At 41.9% G+C, this 19,129-nt stretch overlaps 1 protein-coding gene across 2 annotated transcripts in view; it reads right to left on the bottom strand.

Moving 5' to 3' along the window:
* Positions 1-2,210: 2,210 nt before the first annotated feature.
* Positions 2,211-19,129, bottom strand: part of SLC44A2 (solute carrier family 44 member 2) — a 135,910-nt gene continuing 118,991 nt past the window's right edge. Inside the window, exons 18-22 of one of the 2 annotated variants that reach the window (XM_042451061.1) lie at positions 17,547-17,620; positions 14,367-14,437; positions 13,700-13,788; positions 12,897-12,981; positions 2,211-3,990 (exon numbers count right to left, since the gene is read on the bottom strand). In XM_042451061.1, the coding sequence (XP_042306995.1) occupies positions 3,884-3,990; positions 12,897-12,981; positions 13,700-13,788; positions 14,367-14,437; positions 17,547-17,620 (426 nt within the window). In that variant the 3' untranslated portion in view covers positions 2,211-3,883. Of the gene's footprint in view, positions 3,991-8,315; positions 9,065-12,896; positions 12,982-13,699; positions 13,789-14,366; positions 14,438-17,546; positions 17,621-19,129 lie in introns of those variants that run through there. The other variant, XM_042451059.1, reaches the window with a different exon arrangement.

Below are 19,129 nucleotides of genomic sequence, written 5' to 3'. Positions count from 1 at the left end.
GCATGCATCATTGAAACACCATACCTCCACTGTGACTCGAAGCAGCTTTATTTTGGCTGTCTGTAACAGGCCTAAGTCAAATCTGGTCCTTTCCTCATGAACATCCAAGAAGCTATTTTAGAAGGTAGTTATTTTTTTCAATTTGAATTCCTCTCAATCAAAATGACTGGCCATAGTTCAGTGCAGCCATGTACATGTAGAAGTAGAGAGCTAACTGCACATGGTAATAGATCTTTCATTGTTTGCATGGTCTGCTATGGTAGCAGCAACATTGAAAAGAGACAAGAAAGATTTTCTCATCTCTTGATCTACTTGTACAACTGTTTTGGAGGATCGTATCCCTGCACGATCAACAAGTGGTTGATGGGAGATTAGAAAAAGCTCCCACTGGTGATTTCAGTAGGAGGACATCGGTGTACACTAAGATACAGAAAGAAACATTCAAGTGTATGCAATAGAGAAGTCTTTTTCAGCAAGCCTCAAACGTAACACAGCTGCCAAAGAGATGCATCCAAAATAATGATTCCATGTGACGGTAACATCCAAAGCTTTTTCCATTGGCAGTTATTAACAAATGTAAGAGTAGAGCAAGTGGTTTTGCATACACATACAATCAGCCCTCCTTATCCATAGATTTTTTTTAATCCATGGACTCAAGCATCCTTGGGTTGAAAATATTTTTGTAAAATATATCAATTCCAAAAGACAAGCCTTGATTTTGTCATTTTCTAGAAGGGATACCATTTTTCTATGCCACTGTATTTAATGGGACTTGAGCATCCATGGATTTTGGTATCCTTGAGGGTCCTGGAACCAAACTCCAGTGGATACCAAGGGCCCACTGTATATCCATCATATTTATGTATCAATATTAATGGGGGATATTAAGAAACATACACAATTCATCTCCCAACTGCTGTCAGTTTTTTTCCCATTAACAGAATTTTCATAAACTGGAGCAGCCAGGAGGAACTTCCTGACAATGACGGCTGTTCGACAGAGGAACACACTCCCTTGGAGTGTAGTGGAGTCTCCTTCCTTGGAGGTCTTTAAGCAGAAGCTGGATGGCCATCTGTCGGGGATACTTTGATTTGGATTTCCTGCATGGCAGAATGGGGTTGGACTGGGTGGCCCTTGTGGTCTCTTCCAACTCTACGATTCTATGACACTTGATATCATTAGACCTACTGGATAACTGATTGAAAATTAGTTAGCACCTACCCATGAGCACCAGTTTCAACTACTCCATGACTTCTTGCAATAACATGAAGTTCTTCTGGTAGAGACCCAGCAAAAAGAAATGCTAGTTTGGTATGACATTTCAGCATCAATATCCCTACACAAATGTAGTTTAGGTTCAGTCAATCCTGTTTTGCATAGAATGTTCCCTTCCAAGTCCTTGAAAGAATGCTAGTCCATTAACTCTTTTCAGTTTCATACCTTAATGAAAAACAGTATGATCAACAGTATTAAATATATGCCTGGGTTGGAGTAGCTTCTCTGTCTGTAGTGTCTGGGGGAAAAGTGGGATATACAAAAATATAATCATCATCGTGTCTGAGATATCCTCTAGGTAAAGATAGGGATATCATTCATTTTTATCAGGGTTGCTTTGACCAACACACCTCATTTTTTAGTGTGCTGAAGTCACAGTTCTTTAATTGGGACGCCAGTAGTAGAATAGATATTTACAAACTGAGGCCTGTTACAGACTGCCAAAATAAAGCTGCTTCGGGTCTTTTTGGAGGTAAGCTATTTAAACGATGCATGCATCCTAAGAATCCGGAAGCTGCACCAAAGCTGCACTCTAGTGCTTAGGAATAGAGTGTGGCTTTGGCGCAACCTCCGGACTCTTAGGACCCATGCATCATTTAAATAGCATACCTCCAAAGAGACCCCAAGCAGCTTTATTTTGGCAGTCTGTAACAGGCCAATGATTCTGAATCTGTTTATTTGGGTTCATGACAGGAAGACAGCCGTGAGTCTGTCCATTCATTTCTTTGCCATTATGTGGAGATGCTTTTTTTAAAAGGGGTGGGTGGGTCGCAAAATGCATTGTATTTGAAGTCCTGTACAAGTTTCAAGTCACAGTATCATAGGGCCTGTGCAGTTGTTTGGTAGGGAAGGAGGCAGAAGTATTTTTAACAAGTAACACTAGCAAGCTATAATGAAGGAGCTCGGTTAAAATAAATAAATAACCAGAACAAGTATACAAAATAAAATGTTTAATATTCCACGTATAAAATATTTTTGAACGTTACAGGGATGTATGTCAGAGTAGAGAGCATTAAAAAAAAGCAAAGAGTTAAAACTAACTGGGAAGATTTGAATAGACTGATGGCTTTCCCATTTTCTTTGTAGAAAGTTATGTGTAACTCACCGACACACAGCCAAACGATTCAGTACTTTTCTTATATTTGCTACTTTCTTCCTTATTATTTACTGGAATGTTTGGCACAAATACTAGGTTCTGCTTCTTATTTAAGTTATTTTATACCTGATGCTTACTGTTTATCATTTTTACTCCATACACTGCTCTTTTCAAACGAGGGAATATTTTTAAACAGAGTTTTCCTCCTTTGAAAGCCAAACCTACAGGAACAATATTGGCTCTTCTTACCAAACTTCCCTTTCACTATTTGTTCCAGTTGGTTTGGCTCCATTAACATTACTTTGGCTTGGAAGAAATCTTTATTTACGAAACTTTCTTATATTGGGTTGTCATTGCCATATGTAATCTCACTGGGTTATAACAAGGTAAAATTGCCATCATCCAGCGAATTAAGGATATTGACTTACAGCATCATAAAAGCCAATCGGTTTTATATCCCATCTTCAGGCAAGCTGGAATAACCTACAAGCATGCTAGATACAGTGGCGCGTTACAGACCGCTGGATTGCGGTGGTCTGCTGCCGCCGCGGCTTGCTCCATCCGGGAGCCGCAGCCTTTAAACGCCGCGGCTCCTGGACTCTGCCGAGAAGGAGCGCGGAAATTGTGCTCCTTCTGAGGCCCCGGAAGAGGCGCTGCAAAGCGCAAGGGGCGCATTTGCGGCGGCGTTTCCAGGGTGAAACGTACGGATGCAACGCATCCAGCACGTGAAGATGGCAGCACCCGTGTGTATAGGGCGCCGCCATCTTTACGCCCCCGTCACGTGCTAAAGGTGAGGCCGGTATGGACGCTAGGTCCTCGGCCAACCCTTAGAAAGTGACGAGGGCGTATTAAAGGCCCGTCTGTAACGGGCCTTTGATTACTTGAAAACTCCCAAGTTAAGAAGGGCCTTTATGCTTGCAAGATTAAATATCCTTCCGTCTGCCGTATTGGAAGGCAGATTTAAAAAGATACCATACCAATGCCGGCTTTGCCCTTGCGGCTCTGAAGAAATCGAATCTATTAGCCATATCCTCATTTGTTGCTCCCTTTATTCTGAACAGCGTACCCCGTTTATTCAAGAGTTTCCTGGCAGGCAGGAGAAATTTTATGTGGACTATCTTCTTGCAGACAGCAGTGAATATGTAACTACCAAAGTTGCTAAATTCTTTGCAGCTAGATTGTTTATTATTTAAATAAACTGTTCTGCCTCTTGTAACAACAATAATAACAACAAAAAATCCCATCACCCCCAATCATGAATTCACATGAACTTTGTTCAAGTCAGCAGCAGACACATCTGTGCTTTACTGTGCTGAAATCTATGGGGCTACCGAAGCACAAATCATGTATTTCTCACTCAAAAGAGGGGAAGGGTTCCAAAAGATTTGTCAAAATTTGAGTAATCTACTATTGCTTAGCAGAGCAACTGAAGGCAGGACGTTGTAACCCCATGGATCCTGCTCTTCAAAAATGGACTTGTTAAAATTCTGAAGCACAGAAAGGAGATGCCACTTATGTATCCGCTGGCTGTTTGTTAGTCTTCTTCAAGAGCTTTCTCAGATTAGATGACATGAAGTAAGGCTTTTCAGTAGAGCCATCATTACGTTCCAGGTCTTCCACTGCAAAGAGATATAAACCCCAGCAAAGAGGGGTGTTGAAATGTTCACCTTAGAATTATTTGGATGACAAGATATCCCAAATGGAAACCAGGCAGGTGATTACAAAGGAGAACTGATAGCATCCTGAGACCCATAGAAGCCGAGGAAAGCTTACCCACTGAATGCAATGTTGCCCTGACAGTGGTACTGCTCTGGGCACAAGTTCAAACTTTAAAGGAACTAGCCAAGAGGCTAAAACCTGTCCTTGTAAGATATGGAATATCTCCTTTAAACTTCAGAGTAGATTAGCTGTCAGCGACACCACCATGTAAGCCACCAAGGACCCAGTCACACTACACAATTACAGCACTTCAACTGCTATGGATCCTGGGGATTATAGTTTGGTGATGTGACAGAGTAGTTCTTTGGCTGAGAAGTCTAACGGCCCCAACCTCAGCTGTCAAACTAAATTCAATAGGATGGTACCATAGGAGTCAAAGTGGAATCATAGCATCATAATCGCATAGTGTGGATGAGCCCTGGTCACACAACAACAACAACAACAACAACAACAACAATTTATAGCCCGGCCAATCACAAGGAATCCAGGCGGGTTACAGCATATCCCACTTAGAGGCACAAACACCAGAAAAGAGATTCAGAATGGATAGGTCAATCTTTCCAAGAAGAATTATTACAAAAGTGGTGTCAATGAAAAAACAAATTACTGGGAATAGCCCCCCTTAGGGGCTGAGCAGACAGGCATGGGCTCAGTGTTCACCTAGCCCCAGTGCTTACCTGGATCAGTCCCTGAGTCGGTGCAGGGACAGGCAGATGTTTACACACCTGTCCCTATGCTTCTCTGGGCCCTGCTACTGCTGTGAACCCTTTACCTCTGTCCATCATTGCTGCAAGTGAATAGATGCCCATCACTGCATCTGATGTGGAAACAGTGTCTGGCTGCACTCATGTGGTGAGGCAACCCATTTCCACATCTGACACAGCAACATGGGTCTACTCATTTGCAGCAACAGTGGATGGAGTTAAGGGATCTATGGGGCCATCTGATCAGCCAGGATTTGCCATAGGGTTTCCAAGAAATTCACAGCAAATCAGGTTCAAATTACCCCACATTAAGGCCCTTTTGCCTTTATATTGGGCCAGGTCCTCCAGATCTGCACCCAGTCTAGCAGGATTAACCTCAATCCTGTCCCTGGTGTTTTGGCCTGCATTGTTCAAACAGGACAAATGCCTGTTACAGACTGTCAAAATAAAGCTGCTTCGGGTCTCTTTGGAGGTATGCTGTTTAAATGATGCATGGATCCTAAGAGTCCGGAGGTCGTGCCAAAGCCATACTCCATTCCTAAGCACCGGAGTGCAGCTTTGGTGCAGCTTCCGGATTCTTAGGGTGCATGCATCATTTAAACAGCCTACCTCCAAAGAGACCCAAAGCAGCTTTATTTTGGCAGTCTGTAACAGGCCAAAGTGAGTTGTCTGACCCATGTAGACAATATCTTAATCTCTGTGATGGGATAAATCATTTCAGGCCAGTGGGTCTAATGAGTCGATACCTTGGTATCTGAGGCAAAATTTGCACTTAAAAAGAAATATCACTATTTATACCTTCCCTCCCTGCATTCCAGATTCTCCTGGTGCAACTTGATTGTCACATTCAGAACAAAGCAGTCAGTTGTTTTAGTGCACAATCAGCAGATCTTTATAAACTCTGAACACCACGATTTCTTTTAAGAAAGTGAAACTGATGTTGGGTGGGAAACCTCGATCTGGGCCCACTCGATATCATTAAATTGTAGTTGTCAGATGCAGTTTAACAACATTCTCAACCCGATTTAATGGTCTTAACTCTAGAAAAATTAACAAAAGTAGGGCTGGTCAACGTTTGACCCTCTAACTGTTGTTGCACTGATTCTCACCAGCTCTGGTCAACATTCAGAGTTCAGTCAAACAATAGCAGGAGTGCCACAGGTTGCCACTGATGCTCTGGACAGTTGCGCAAACCTTTGGCCTCCAGATTTTTGGCCTGCAACTCCCACTAAGGCCATCCAACATGAGTAGTAGGTAGGGGGTTGTGCGGATCGTAGTCTGAAACATCCAGAGGCCAATGTTTCCCCACCTTTGTCTTAAGAAAGCAGAAACACAGGAAAAGATAAAGCATTATGCATTTTCACAATGAGGAGTCCTTTCTTGCTGCGTCTTCTATATCTCTGCTACTTGAAGTGGTGAACCCCAGGCTGATGCCAGTCCTAGAGGCACAGGCTGCTCGTCCTTAACAAGTTTCCAAGAAAGAATGAAACAATGGGCACAAATCACTGGTCCATGGCAGATTAGGGGGAAAATAACTGCCAGTCCAGCGTATCAGAGAGCCTGAGAAGCACTGTTCTGCGTTTTAGCAGGAATAGCAATGAAAACAATTCTTTTCCTCCCATGAGAAAGTAGAGAAGTAGTAAAGGATACTCTGCCAGCTCAAGCCAAAGACAGATCCCTCCAGATAAATCAAGAGCTTGAACTTTCAGAGAACTTAAGGGGATACATTGCTCAGGATGTCTACAATCAACCATTTTTACTTCTAGTAAAGGCATTTTGCAAGTTTTATATTATATCAAAAACCTATTTGACCAGAAGAAACACTGGAACAAAAGAAATGTGTGCACATCAGGAGAAGCAAATCTTTGCCAAATCATTTTCAGATCTCTTTTTAAAGGACTCAGGCTTCAGACAATGTTAGGCATGAACACTGGTCTCATCAAAGCAGAAGGATACATTATATATGGAGCAGCATTTGGTATCTTTGGACTTTCTAGCCTTCTTTCTGAGAAAGCAACTTCACAACTCTCATGGACACAGAATTCATGAGTATCCCTCTGTCCGTATCCCTTTATTCATATTAAACTTTGCAACTCTAACTAGTTCAGTAATTCCTGCGTTGCTCATTGCATGCTAGGAGGACATCTGTACCAAAAGTAACTATCAGGAATAACTGAGACGAGAAGGGAATACAGTATTTAATTTCATTTTTTACTTATAAATGCTTGTAACAATTTGTCTTTTAAAGCAACAAGCTATTGCATCTTCCCACAAATGAATTTACTCAAAGCTTGTCAATTCAAATGGGAAGGTGACTTACATATTCACCAGAGTTCCAGCTTTGTTTTCAGGTAATAAAATTTAAGTGGATAGTGTTCCTTTTGATCCCTAGACAGTATGAAACTTAGAATCTCTTTTAATAAGGCACTGATTTTGGCAAAACAAAACCTGGATGTTTTAACACCACCTGGAGAGGCTTGAACCATTCTCAACAAAATCAACCAGTACATTAGCACGGTTGTTCTCTGCTTCCGTGTAGCCTCTCTTGTGCCATCTTGATCTTAAAACTTCCATTTCCTCCAACCTCTTACTCACTCCTTGCATAGGCAAAGGCAACTTCACAGTACTGGGAAGCTCCACTTGACCTGCCACCCACACACTGGGTATTAAACGCTGTGATCTAAATGTGATATCTGGTGCCAAAAACCAGCAGCTTCAGTGGAGATTCTTCCTGCTGCTGCTAAATCTGGCAGTGTTTTACCACATCATAGAGCCCTACAAACAGGTAAGGCAGAATAATAATACTTTCTCTTCCAGAATGGACAGAAGGTTGTTTCCATCACAACACTGTAAATTTTGACATAATACTTCTATTGGTTGTGGAAACAGCAGCAGCAAATGGGGGTGGCAGGGACCAGAAAATTGGCTGCACGGTGCCTAGGGACTATGTGTTGTCCAATATGAGGCAAATACTATATTATCAGAATGAGGCTGAAACATTTAGGTCCAATCTACATATAATCTGCCTAACTTCAGGTAAAGGTTGCATTTTTCTGGCACATAGAAAAACCTATCCAGATCATAGGCAAAGATAATACACACTTGTAAAAGAATCATCTAACCAGATTACACATTAGGGAAAAATAACATATTTTTGCATCCAAACAAGTTGTATAAAAGTTAAAAAGAAGCAAATCCAACTGTATTTGGATCAGATAACTCTGCAAGCAGCAATACTTTCAGTGGCATGCTAGAGCTTCAAAACAGTTCACTAAAAGATAGCAGGCTTTCAGGTTGCACAGAACACTGCTAAGCATGAGAATAAGAAAGTATAAATGAAAACAAGTAGGTTTCATAAGTTTCTATCTACTGGGAGAAATCGGCTTTGGCTGAACAAATCCTCAAATCTATGTAGAAAGTGGCCTACAAAATTTTAACTGGATCTTCAGAACAAAGACAAAGAATTCTTCATTTCTCCCTTCCACTTATTTCTGTCTGAAGAAGAATCCTGTGCACCTGTGCAACTTGAATCTTCCCAATTAATCGGACTCAGATCAACCGTCCATAGCCACCCACAAAGAAGGGCAGAGCATCCCAACAATAGTTCTGGATCTTCTGCCCCTCTCTGGGGTCACCCAGCATCCATGCTTGAAATTCACAAACAGAACGGGTCTGCTCCATCTCTGCCTAATCAAAGTGGACTAAAGAGATGGGAAATGTCTTATGTGTGGGTAGTACAGTATTCTCTTTTGTACTGTACATATCCTTGTTTAAATAAACCCTGCTCTAAAGATGGCATCTTGAGGAGGGCGGATGATGAGCCTGCATGGTGCCACAGTGGAGAAGGAAGGCCTTTGTCAACATTAAATACATTTAAGCCTCCAGTTACAGCTCTGCTTGCTTTGGTGGTGGAATCTTTGCTGAGCAGAGGCAGGTTATATACCACAACTTCCTACTTGCTAGGTGCAAGCAACCCTCAAACCTTCCCAAATGTCAAAATCAGAAGGTTTGCACCAGTGCTCAGGGCAACCACAGAGGACACAGAGGGCAGCCCCTGTACACTCATCGGAGAGGTGTGTGCACAAGGCTGGCAGTGGGACATTTACATCATGCTTGTGCCTTTCCCACTTGGAACCCTTGTCTTGCCCCTATTCTTGGTTCTCATCACTTTTGGAGGATTCTAGGCTCCCCTTCAGCAGGATTTCTCTCAGTGCAGGGGACATGTAATAAGGCCGCTCAGGAGATCCATCGTTCCTTTCCAGATCTTCACCTTTTGGGATCCCAAGAGGAAAGACAGAGAAAACAGTGACAGGAAGAACAGGAGAAGCAAAGCAAAAATAAATAAATGAAGACAAGGGCAAAGGGGCAAAAAGCAAGGGGAGGGGGGAGAGAGAAAGAGAGAAAATGGGAAAGTTAGTTGCAATTAGATTCCTCCACCAAGAAAAGAACAAAGCAAATTAGGCAGTCGCTTGTTTTTGTGCTACATAGAATGTTTTGGCTACTAAAGCAGAAGCAGAGGGGTTGCTAGGTGATGATAAAGATATGGAGAAGAATGAGAAAGTTAATGACTGTAAAAATCCTAAGAGGAATTAGTTCTTGCTGTCATTCTGCAACAGGGCTGAAGCATCTACATCCCAGCCTTCCAGCCAAGGAAAACACAAAACTATTAAGCCACTGATGGCCAATCTTATGTCTGCACTGAGTATCCCTTGCACTTGTCAGCCCATCTCAAATTGTCTAGGATGCTCAATCCATGCCTTATTGCAAATGAAGCCAAACAAATATCAAACCCATTTACTACTTTGTCCTTTGAATATTTGGTTGCAAACCAGCTTTCATTCCTATCCAAACACTGGCATTTTGACTACACTAAAAGGACTGGTCTGCTGTGAACTGTCATAAAGCCATACCCTCCCTTGCCACACTGACATCTCTGATTTTGTTTCAGTTATTTGGATTATTTTTTCCAAACACAAAATGCACCATACACTCTTTACAGTAATCCTGTTTCTGGACCTCTGTGGGTTATAAACATAGCAAAATGTTTTACTTTCTGTCTGTTTCCTTGTTTCAAAAAGGCATCTTTTGGGCCTAATACAATTACGGTGGAGGGGAGACTCGGCCTTAGAACTTGTTGGGGAGTGAGAAAGGCCTCAAGCAGCTTGTGGATCATACTTTATTCGCCCCTGCATTAATGCCTTATCTGACAAGCCTATTCTAAGTTTAAAATAATCACCTACCTCAAATCAGGGTGGCTCAAAGCAAGGGAATCAGCACTAAAATTGTTCTTCTGTTTGGGACCAAATAGATTATACTTCACTTTTGTTTGTACTGGGAGGCATATAAAAATTCTTCTTAATCCGTCGGATCTCGTACTTTGGATGTATCATGAGATGATGTGATTCACTGGAAATGGCAACAATGGCCCAAAAGAAATGGGCCAAACGATGCCATTTCCTGCTGGGTTCGGGGCATAGCACACCCCAAACACAGCGGGAAACTGCACCGACACTGTGCCTTTAGAAAAGAACCAGGCTAAAAAGGAGTGGGAAGAATCCACTCATTCCCCTGGCCTGGTTCAGGGCTGCCGCTGCAACCTGGATCACAGCTGAGCACGTGTGGTTGCGGTGGCGGCGCAAATAGCATCGGGCCAATGTTTGGTAAAGGTAGTAGGAAAAGAAAGAGACCACTATAAGGTGGACTGATTCAATTAAGGAAGCCATGACCCTGAGTTTACAAGATTTGAGTAGGGCGGTTGATGATGGGGGCTCTTGGAGGTCTCTCATTCATAGGGACGCTCTAAATCAAAACTCACTTGATGGCAAAAAACACATAGAACTACCACTGCCCAAGGCTTGCTTTCCTTTTCAAGGTTCCTCAATACAGACTCCTAAATGGAAAGCAACCATTCAAGCTAGGCTGGCACTAAGTCTACCTTCCTCCATATTTTTTTACTGCCTGTCTGTGGTCATACCACTCTGATCATATCTGATCTCATCTGGTCTTAAAAGTTAAAAAGGGTTAAGCATAGGGTTAGTACTTGGGTGAGAGACTGCCTGAAAATACTAGATAGCCTAGGTGTACTGCAGCCCATAGGGGTATATTCAGCTATTGATCAAGTAAATGCATGACATATGGGTAGGATACCTCAGCCATATGGAGAGTTCCTATAACTGAGAAGAAAAGCTAGGAAGGGACTAGAGCTGAATATGGCCAACAGGTAAGGCTAGAAATCCCACCTCTGGAAAGAAACCAGTTAACACCTGAACATCTGCCTCAAATACCACCCTTACTGGTTATACAGTTCTCCCTCTGTATCCAGAGATTCCTTATCCATGGATTGAACCATCCATGGCTTGAAAATATTATATATATATATATATATATATATATATATATATATTCCCAAAAGCATACCTTGATTTTGTCCTTTTATATAAAGGACATCATTGTATATAATACACATCATTGTATATAATGGGACTTGAGCATCCATGGATGTCTCATTTGGTCCTGGAACCAAATCCTAGTGAATACCCAGGGCCCGCCCATGATTTTCAAATGCAAATAAATTTAAGAGACATTCAGCAGTGGATTTCTCAACTGATAATTGGTTAAAATGGTGATCAATCAGTTAACAAACACAACAGATACTGAGGTCTCATCAGATTGTTTTCTGAGAAAGAAGCATGGGATCAAGCATATGTAAATACAGACTGCTATGCTCTGCATAAACTCATTATGTGCTTTCAACTCAACTACAACTTTTGGTGATCCTCTAACCAGGTTTTATTGGCAACATTTATTCAGAGCATTGCACTGCTTTTCTCTCACTGAGAGAGTAAGTGCATCTAAAATCACTCATGGTTTAGGAAGAATTCAAATCCTGATTTTCCAAGGTCCTAGTCCAGCACTCTAACCACTACACCATACTGGTTCTGCGCATTTATTGGATTTAAGCCCCATGGAGTTCAGTAGGCCTGCTTCTTGGCAACCATGTAGAGGACTGGGATACCAACTATACATTATTTTTCTTTATTAGGTTACCTTTAGCATTCTATGTTACTTCCAGATATTAGAACAGAGAATATCTGCAAAAATAAAACTGTGGTGCCTCTGACCATCAGCTTCTCCAACTGACCTTTGTCCTCCCTGTTTTCTTAACTTTCAGCTAATGAATCTAACAACAAAAAGCAAAGGAGGCCTGGAGGAGAAAAATACAGGCAGAAGTGATGAAGTAAAAACCTCTGGGTTCATTTGGAACCTGTTGTGTCCAAGCTACATCTGCTAAAATTCCCTCATCTATACAGTTATGAAAGGTATTTTAAAGAGAAACTCTTCTGAATCTGTTCATCCTGTCCAAAAACCAGATTATTAGTAAAGCCCTCCAAAGAAACTAGACTGATATGCAATAGCAAGCCATGCTGTGGCGACAATAAATCTGTTTCACATCTAGATACCACATGGTATCTAGATACCTCTCTGGACTGTGCTACACCCAGAGCTCAGAAGGGTTACCTATTTTTTTTGGGGGGAGGGAATCCCCAGAATTTCCTAGCCAGCAAGACCAATGGCCATGCTGGCTGAGAGATCCTGAGCAATAGTAATCCAAAAACACTAGTGTTTCCAACCTCTGGCTGCAATACATTAAGATGGCTGCTCCTATGGAATGGAATAACGCTAGGAACCCTGTCCATCGATAAAAGCAGGGCCAAACGTTTCTAGTGTTTATTTTATCACCAGAAGCTGTTATTACTCCTGATTTTTGAGGGGAGATAGGGAGTCTTTATGTGAATGGCTGGAGAAAGAGTTACAGGAGTAAGCTTTCTTAAACTCCACTGGTTTCTTCATCAGGAAAGGTGTTAAAAAAACATAAGTGAAGATGTTAGCCATTGGCCTGCATTTTGCTGTTCAATATATTAATAGCTGCTTGTTCAACATTCAAGTGGCCAGGCAGCATTTCCTGCACAAATAAGCAACATGGCTGACTCTGGATGGTACACGGCTACACAGCTAGGGTGCTTGGCATCCTTTGCAGTCTAGCACTTTGGAGAAACCTGCTTATTTCAACTGTATCACTCACCATTTTTGTAAATACTTACAAAAGCAAAGGAAGAGGGTGTCCACACACATGGCATACACACTGAAGAATCCATGTGCAATAAGATAGGATCCCACAATTACAGTCTACAAGAAAAAGAGGAAAGACTTGTCTCAGTTACAGCTGCATCACAGCTATCAAGATCTGAACAGGGAATAGTGAGTGAAACTGCACCCTCTCCGAGTAAGTTAAGAGTTGAATGCAGAATTCATACATGACAGAAAATGATTTCTGAGGCCTGTCACAGACTGCCAAAATAAAGCTGCTTCAGGTCTCTTTGGAGGTATGCTATTTAAATGATGCATGGGTCCTAAGAGTCCAGAGGTCGCACCAAAGCCATACTCCATTCCTAAGCACTGGAGTGCAGCTTTGGTGCAGCTTCTGGATTCTTAGGACACATGCATCATTTAAATAGCATACCTCCAAAGAGACCCGAAGCAGCTTTATTTTGGCAGTCTGTAACAGGCCTGAGTCAGTTATTCTCTCTCTCATCTTAATCTACTGCACAAGGTTATAGTGCTAATTAAAACAGACAGGCTTTCACCTTCTGCCTCCTTTCTTCTCAACCTTCAGAAAGCTAACTTTTACATGCAGCTGCTCTCAGAATCCCCCACCTTGAAAGACCACGCTGGTTGGAGATTTTGAAAACTATAGCGTATTTTTAAAAAGTTTTCTGCTTCCTAAGTAAACAACAGAGCTATTGAAGAGAACAATTACTGTGAGGGGAAAGTGCATTATACTAAAGAGGAAAATAGCAACTATGCAATATAGCTAAGGCTGAGATGACAACTCCTAGATACCAACCAGAATGGGGACCCAGTAATAGTTGAGAGCTGGTGCTGTATCTTGAATCACCTTTATCCTCTGGGTGAAAAAGAAAAAGGCAAGTATCCCTACAGAGGAGAGACAAATAATTTCATTCCATCTGGTCATTCCATCTGGTTTGACACCATTAACACTTCACCCTCCCAACAATATGTTTCCACCCTACGCCAATCAAACATCAAGTCTCTTGCAACATGCATCATTCATCCAAAATAGGGCTTGTGCTGTTGCTTCCACATTTTATCAGAGAGAGCTATAAGAAAAACCAAGTAAGGAGCAAACAAATAGGGCAGGGAGTGTAAGTCAGCCTTCCCCATCCCGATGTTTTCCAGATACAGTATGTTGCATTGCAACTCCCATTGTTGTTGGCTAGCACAGTCATGGGGGCTGTGGGAATTTTGGTCCAACACATCTGAAGGAGATAAATCAGGGGAACGCTGGCTTATTTCTTTGACAAACTGCCTCAGAGGATATTAACAGTGACACACCAACACAACCCAGAGCCATGCATGAAGTTATTCCTAACTGACTTCAGTGCTTCAAAACGAGACAAACTAGTTAGTGCTAACAAATTTGAAGAAACCTGTGTGAGAGACTCCAGCAGGATGGATTCAGAAGAGGCCTAAAATACCATTAAGGCACTTACCAACACTTCCTACAATCAGGAGTTTGCCAAGGAAAATAAGGAAATCAGTGACTTTGTCCAGAACAGCCACCCTGAAAGACAGAAAAAGAAACAACACATCTTCTAGCCTTACAGTTATATATTTGAGAAATGTTCCAGCAAACTCTGCAAAAGAGGCTTTATTAGAAAGGCTCTGAGCAGGGCTTCTGTACTTCAGATCAGGGCTTCTTAATCTATCTGATATGGTGGATTGGATGACTTTTTCCCACTGTGCTGGCAACAGGATCAGATTTGTGCCCATAGGCAAAACTAGAAACTCGCCATGAACCGACAGCCAATGGTCTGTGGACCAGCACTGGTCCACAGTCCAACACTTTGAATAGCACTGCTTTAGATAACAAGAGGCTAGCAGTCTCAGCACTTCCCACCTGTTGGGTTCATCAGAACCCACACATTTTGGATGGACCACTTGCTCTTGTAGTACATTAGAGGTCATTGCTCACAAACCCTACTCGTATTCCTTCCTCATTTGCATCCATTATGTTCAGTTTTACCATATCAGGTTCCCTCCAGGTACTACACTTCTCAATTTTTATTTTATTTATTTCCAGTATTTATATGCTGCTTTTTAAAAGCTTCAAAGCTGTACACAGTCACTTAGGGTTCCGATGGGTAAAATGATAAAAAGGAAAATTCATTAAGCCATTCATTACAAAACAGGGTAAGTAATAGGGATAACCATCATGAACATTCCTGGATAAACAGATTAAAGTCTTCAGTTGACGGTAGACACACTCAACATTAGGTACCCACCTGATTTCAGTGAGGAGATCATTTCATATGGAGGAACCCACAAGCAGAGAAAGTCTTTGAAACAAATATCTGGTCCAAGCACACCAAATCACAAGTTTTGCATGAAACCAACCCATTTCCATGGTAAATCCTGATTAGCTACAGTAAACTACTGAATGACATTCTGTTGTTGTATTTATTAGAGAAATTAAGTGCAGAGAATCAAGATCCGCAACTGTAACACAGAGGTTTTCTCTTTCCTTGACTTCAGTGATGGCAGAACTGACAGTCTACGTGCCACATGCAGTCCCTGACTGCACCTCCCAGCATCCTCCTCCTTCAGGTTGCAGCACCTGGCACTCTCTCCTAGCACTAACAGAGAAAATAAGGCAGTTGCCCAAGGGGACAGGGATGTCCTGTCTTTTAACAGCTGCTGCATCATGTAGACTTTTCAGCCTGGGGTTGGCAGCAGTGACAAGACTTTGAAAGTGCTTGGGGAAAGAAGTGTTAAATGAAGGGCAATTCTAGAGCTGTGTGTGAAGATGTCTCCCCCTTTGGACCACAAGTCCTAGAATAACTTGTGGGAATTCTGAGAGTTGTAGTCCAAAATGAGCCAGCATGGCTGGAGTGCTGGACTAAGATTCAGAAGACTGGAGTTCAAATCCTGATTAGCTACAGTAAACAACTGAGTGACATTCTGTTGTTGTATTTATTAGAGAAATTAAGGTACAATATGTTTATGTATGTGATGGACAGTGTATGTAGTAAGTTGTTGAGGAGTTAGTACATGGTATCCTAAAGAAGTCCAGTGATTGGGTAAGCATTTGAATAGGATTTTTAAAAGGCTGATGTGTATATGTATTAGTCAATCAGATACAGGAATTTGTTAGATTCAGCTACATCTATGAGTTATTTATAGAGTTAATCCAGTAAGTCGAAGGCTTTCATGGCCGGCATCCACAGTTTTTTGTGGGTTTTTCAGGCTATGTGGCCATGTTCTGGCAGACTTTCTTCCTGACGTTTCGCCAGCAACTGTGGCTGGCCCCCAAAAAAACCACAAAAAACGATTAATCCAGTAACATCAAAAATCCACCAAACAGTGACATCTTTATTGGGCCAACCAAAATGCACAATATGTTGCAAGCTTTCTTAAACTCCACTGGTTTCTTCATCAGGCAAGGTGTTAAAAAACATAATTGAAGATGTTAGTCATTGGCCCGCATTTTGCTGTCTTTGTTCTCAGTTCAGAAAGTGTGGAGGGGTATTTCTTGCAGGCTTGCACCTCCTCCTTCTGGCCAGGAAATTTAACATCTGCTTGCAACACTTCCTTTGCATCCTTTGTCAGGTCCCAGGCCCCTTTGTTACACAGAGGGCAATGAATTTCTCAAGACGTCTTCATGTTTTTGTATCAGGTGTATTAGGTGGTGTTGAAGTAAAACATTTTGGTTGGTTCCATAAAGATATCACTGTTTGATTTTGTTGATGTTATTGGATTGTGGCCAACACACCTACCCCTGAATGTTTTCTGATTTATAGAGTTAGAGAAGAGACAGTGAAGAATGGAGTGAGAGATGAGACAGTGAAGAGAAGGAACTTGTGTTTTGGGTCAGTTAGGACAGTTAGTTGAGTTCAGCTAGGAATATGAAGAGATAGGAAAAGAATGTACAGTTGTTCCTCCATATTCGCTAGGGTTAGGGGAACAAGACCCCCGTGAATATAGAAAAACCTCAAATAACAAAAACACTGTTTTTCCCTGAGAGGACACCTCTCTAGGAATCTCTAGGTCCTCCAGTGCAACTCAGTGGTCAATGTCCAACATACACTGACCATAGAATGGCACTGGAGTAGCTACAAATGGTCTTTCAGTGCAACGTTTAGTTAAAGTTGACCACAGAGTTGCACTGGAGGACCTAGAGAGAACATATTAATGAAATCCGTGAATAATCAAATCCGCAAATATCAAATCCGCAAATATGGAGGGATGACTGTAGTGTGAAACTTTGGAGTCGATTAGAATTTGGATGAGTTAAATAAGTAACAGTAACAACTAAGCTTTGAAATTCTGTAATCTCTAAACTTCTCTACTCAAAGTAATCTGTAGCTGTATGTTGAACTTTAGTTTAATAAATTATTCTTGTATTTATTCAAATGCATCCAGGATCACCAGAATCACCCTATTAGAGTGGTTAATCACTGACACACAATATCTGAGTGGTAGCAATTGTTGCATGCTGGTGGTTACCAGCCTTTGTGCCATAGTGACAGGATAAGCGGAGGTCCCCATAGTGACATTGGGCAAATCATACTCTCTCAGCCCAAGGGTAAGGCAACAGCAAACCTTCCCTGAATACCACTTCCCCAAAGCAATACAGCAGCAACAGAATAGCAAGTGATCGCCAAGTACTTCACCTGATGATATTCCTCATGAGCAGGAAAAAGGCATTCCTTGCAGATGTGCAGAAATTGGTGCCATAAATAGCAATCTAGAGAGAATCATCAAAGAAAATCCAAACATTATTACATCAGGTGAGAAAAAAGCATTGGTCCTCATGAACCTTTGAGGAACATTAGTAGTTTTTCAGCTCATGCCTTGGTCTGCCTTCAAGAGACAGTTGTGTGTATGTGCATGTACCTTCAAATCGCCTGTTGACTGATGGCAACCCCCATAAATTTTATAGTATTTTCTTAGACAAGGAATGCTCAGAGGTGGTTTTGCCAGTTCCTTCCTCTGAATAAAACTTACAGCCCCTATTATTCACTGGCGGCTTCTCATCCAAGAACTAACCAGAGCTGACCCTGGTTAGTTTCCAAGATCAGACAGGATCAAGAGACAATTTTGTTGCTGTTCTTAGCTGCCCTCAAGTCGATCTTGATTCATGGCGACCCTGCGGGTGAAATATCTCCAAGCCCTCTATCCTCCACTACTCTGCTTGGTCTTGTAGTTTCAGTCTGGTAACGTACCTAATTGAGTCTATCCATCTGACATACAGTCTTCCTCACTAAAGTATGACATTCTCGATTTAATCTTCTTGGCTTCCTGGAAGATTTCAGGCTTGATCTGTTCAAGGACCCATTTGTTTGTCTTTTTGGCTCTCCATGGTATCTTTGGCCCTGTTTTCCAGTACTACATTTCAAATGAGTTGATTTTCTTTTCATCTGCTTTCTTCAAGTGTCTAGCTCTCACATCTGTATGTGGTGATGGGGATTACAACAGATTGGATGATGCTAATTCAGAACCAAATAAATAATTCACAGGTAGACACTTATTGTGACCATGGAGCATCTGCCTAGTGTCAGGGTTGTGCTAACAAATGCTTATTTGAATTTCAAGATTGCAGAGGGACAAGGACCGCCCTATGTGGAGCTCCTTATCTGGCTTTTCCCATTTGAGCACAGCCAAGCTGGCCTATGCCTGACATCTTTTTTAAACCCTGTCATGAGAGGCTCTCTCTGTCCAGCCATTCTCACACACCCACCCCCTTCATGAACTAACCATCCCTTCTCCAGTTTCCCCTTCAGTTGTCCCACAGCACTAAAGTAAATTGCACACCATCCCAAAAGTAACTTTTGAAAAAGTTCACTCAGCTGTACCCAAGAAAGAGTCAACCAACTAGAAACAATGAAGGAAGAGAAGGGATAGCTACTGCAGTGCTGGAACACTGCCTCAAGACATAATGTCAAATCAGCATTGCAAGTAGATTTATTGGCACACGTGTTTAGGAGGAGAGCTTTATGCAGCCAAGTCCTCTTCAAGACCTAATAATGGACTGATGAATCTAAAGGAAAACTGCCAACACCCTCTTCCATGGAAAGAGAAGTGGAGGCTCCATGAAAGAGGAGGAGTCTCATCTTGAATCTCTGCAGTAACTGATCAAATTGGGTGCAGAACAAATTTATCCCATGGACTGCAGGTTCCCCATCTCTGGCCTAGCTAACTGTTTTAGAAGTTGTCCCCATGTTACTTGGACACCTACAAAGTTGCACAGATTCCC

This window comes from Sceloporus undulatus, chromosome 2 (genome assembly GCF_019175285.1).
Source record: "Sceloporus undulatus isolate JIND9_A2432 ecotype Alabama chromosome 2, SceUnd_v1.1, whole genome shotgun sequence".
Lineage (NCBI taxonomy): Eukaryota > Metazoa > Chordata > Lepidosauria > Squamata > Phrynosomatidae > Sceloporus > Sceloporus undulatus.
The sequence above is the reverse complement of the archived record's forward strand: the minus strand, read 5'-3'. Positions and strand labels throughout refer to the sequence as shown.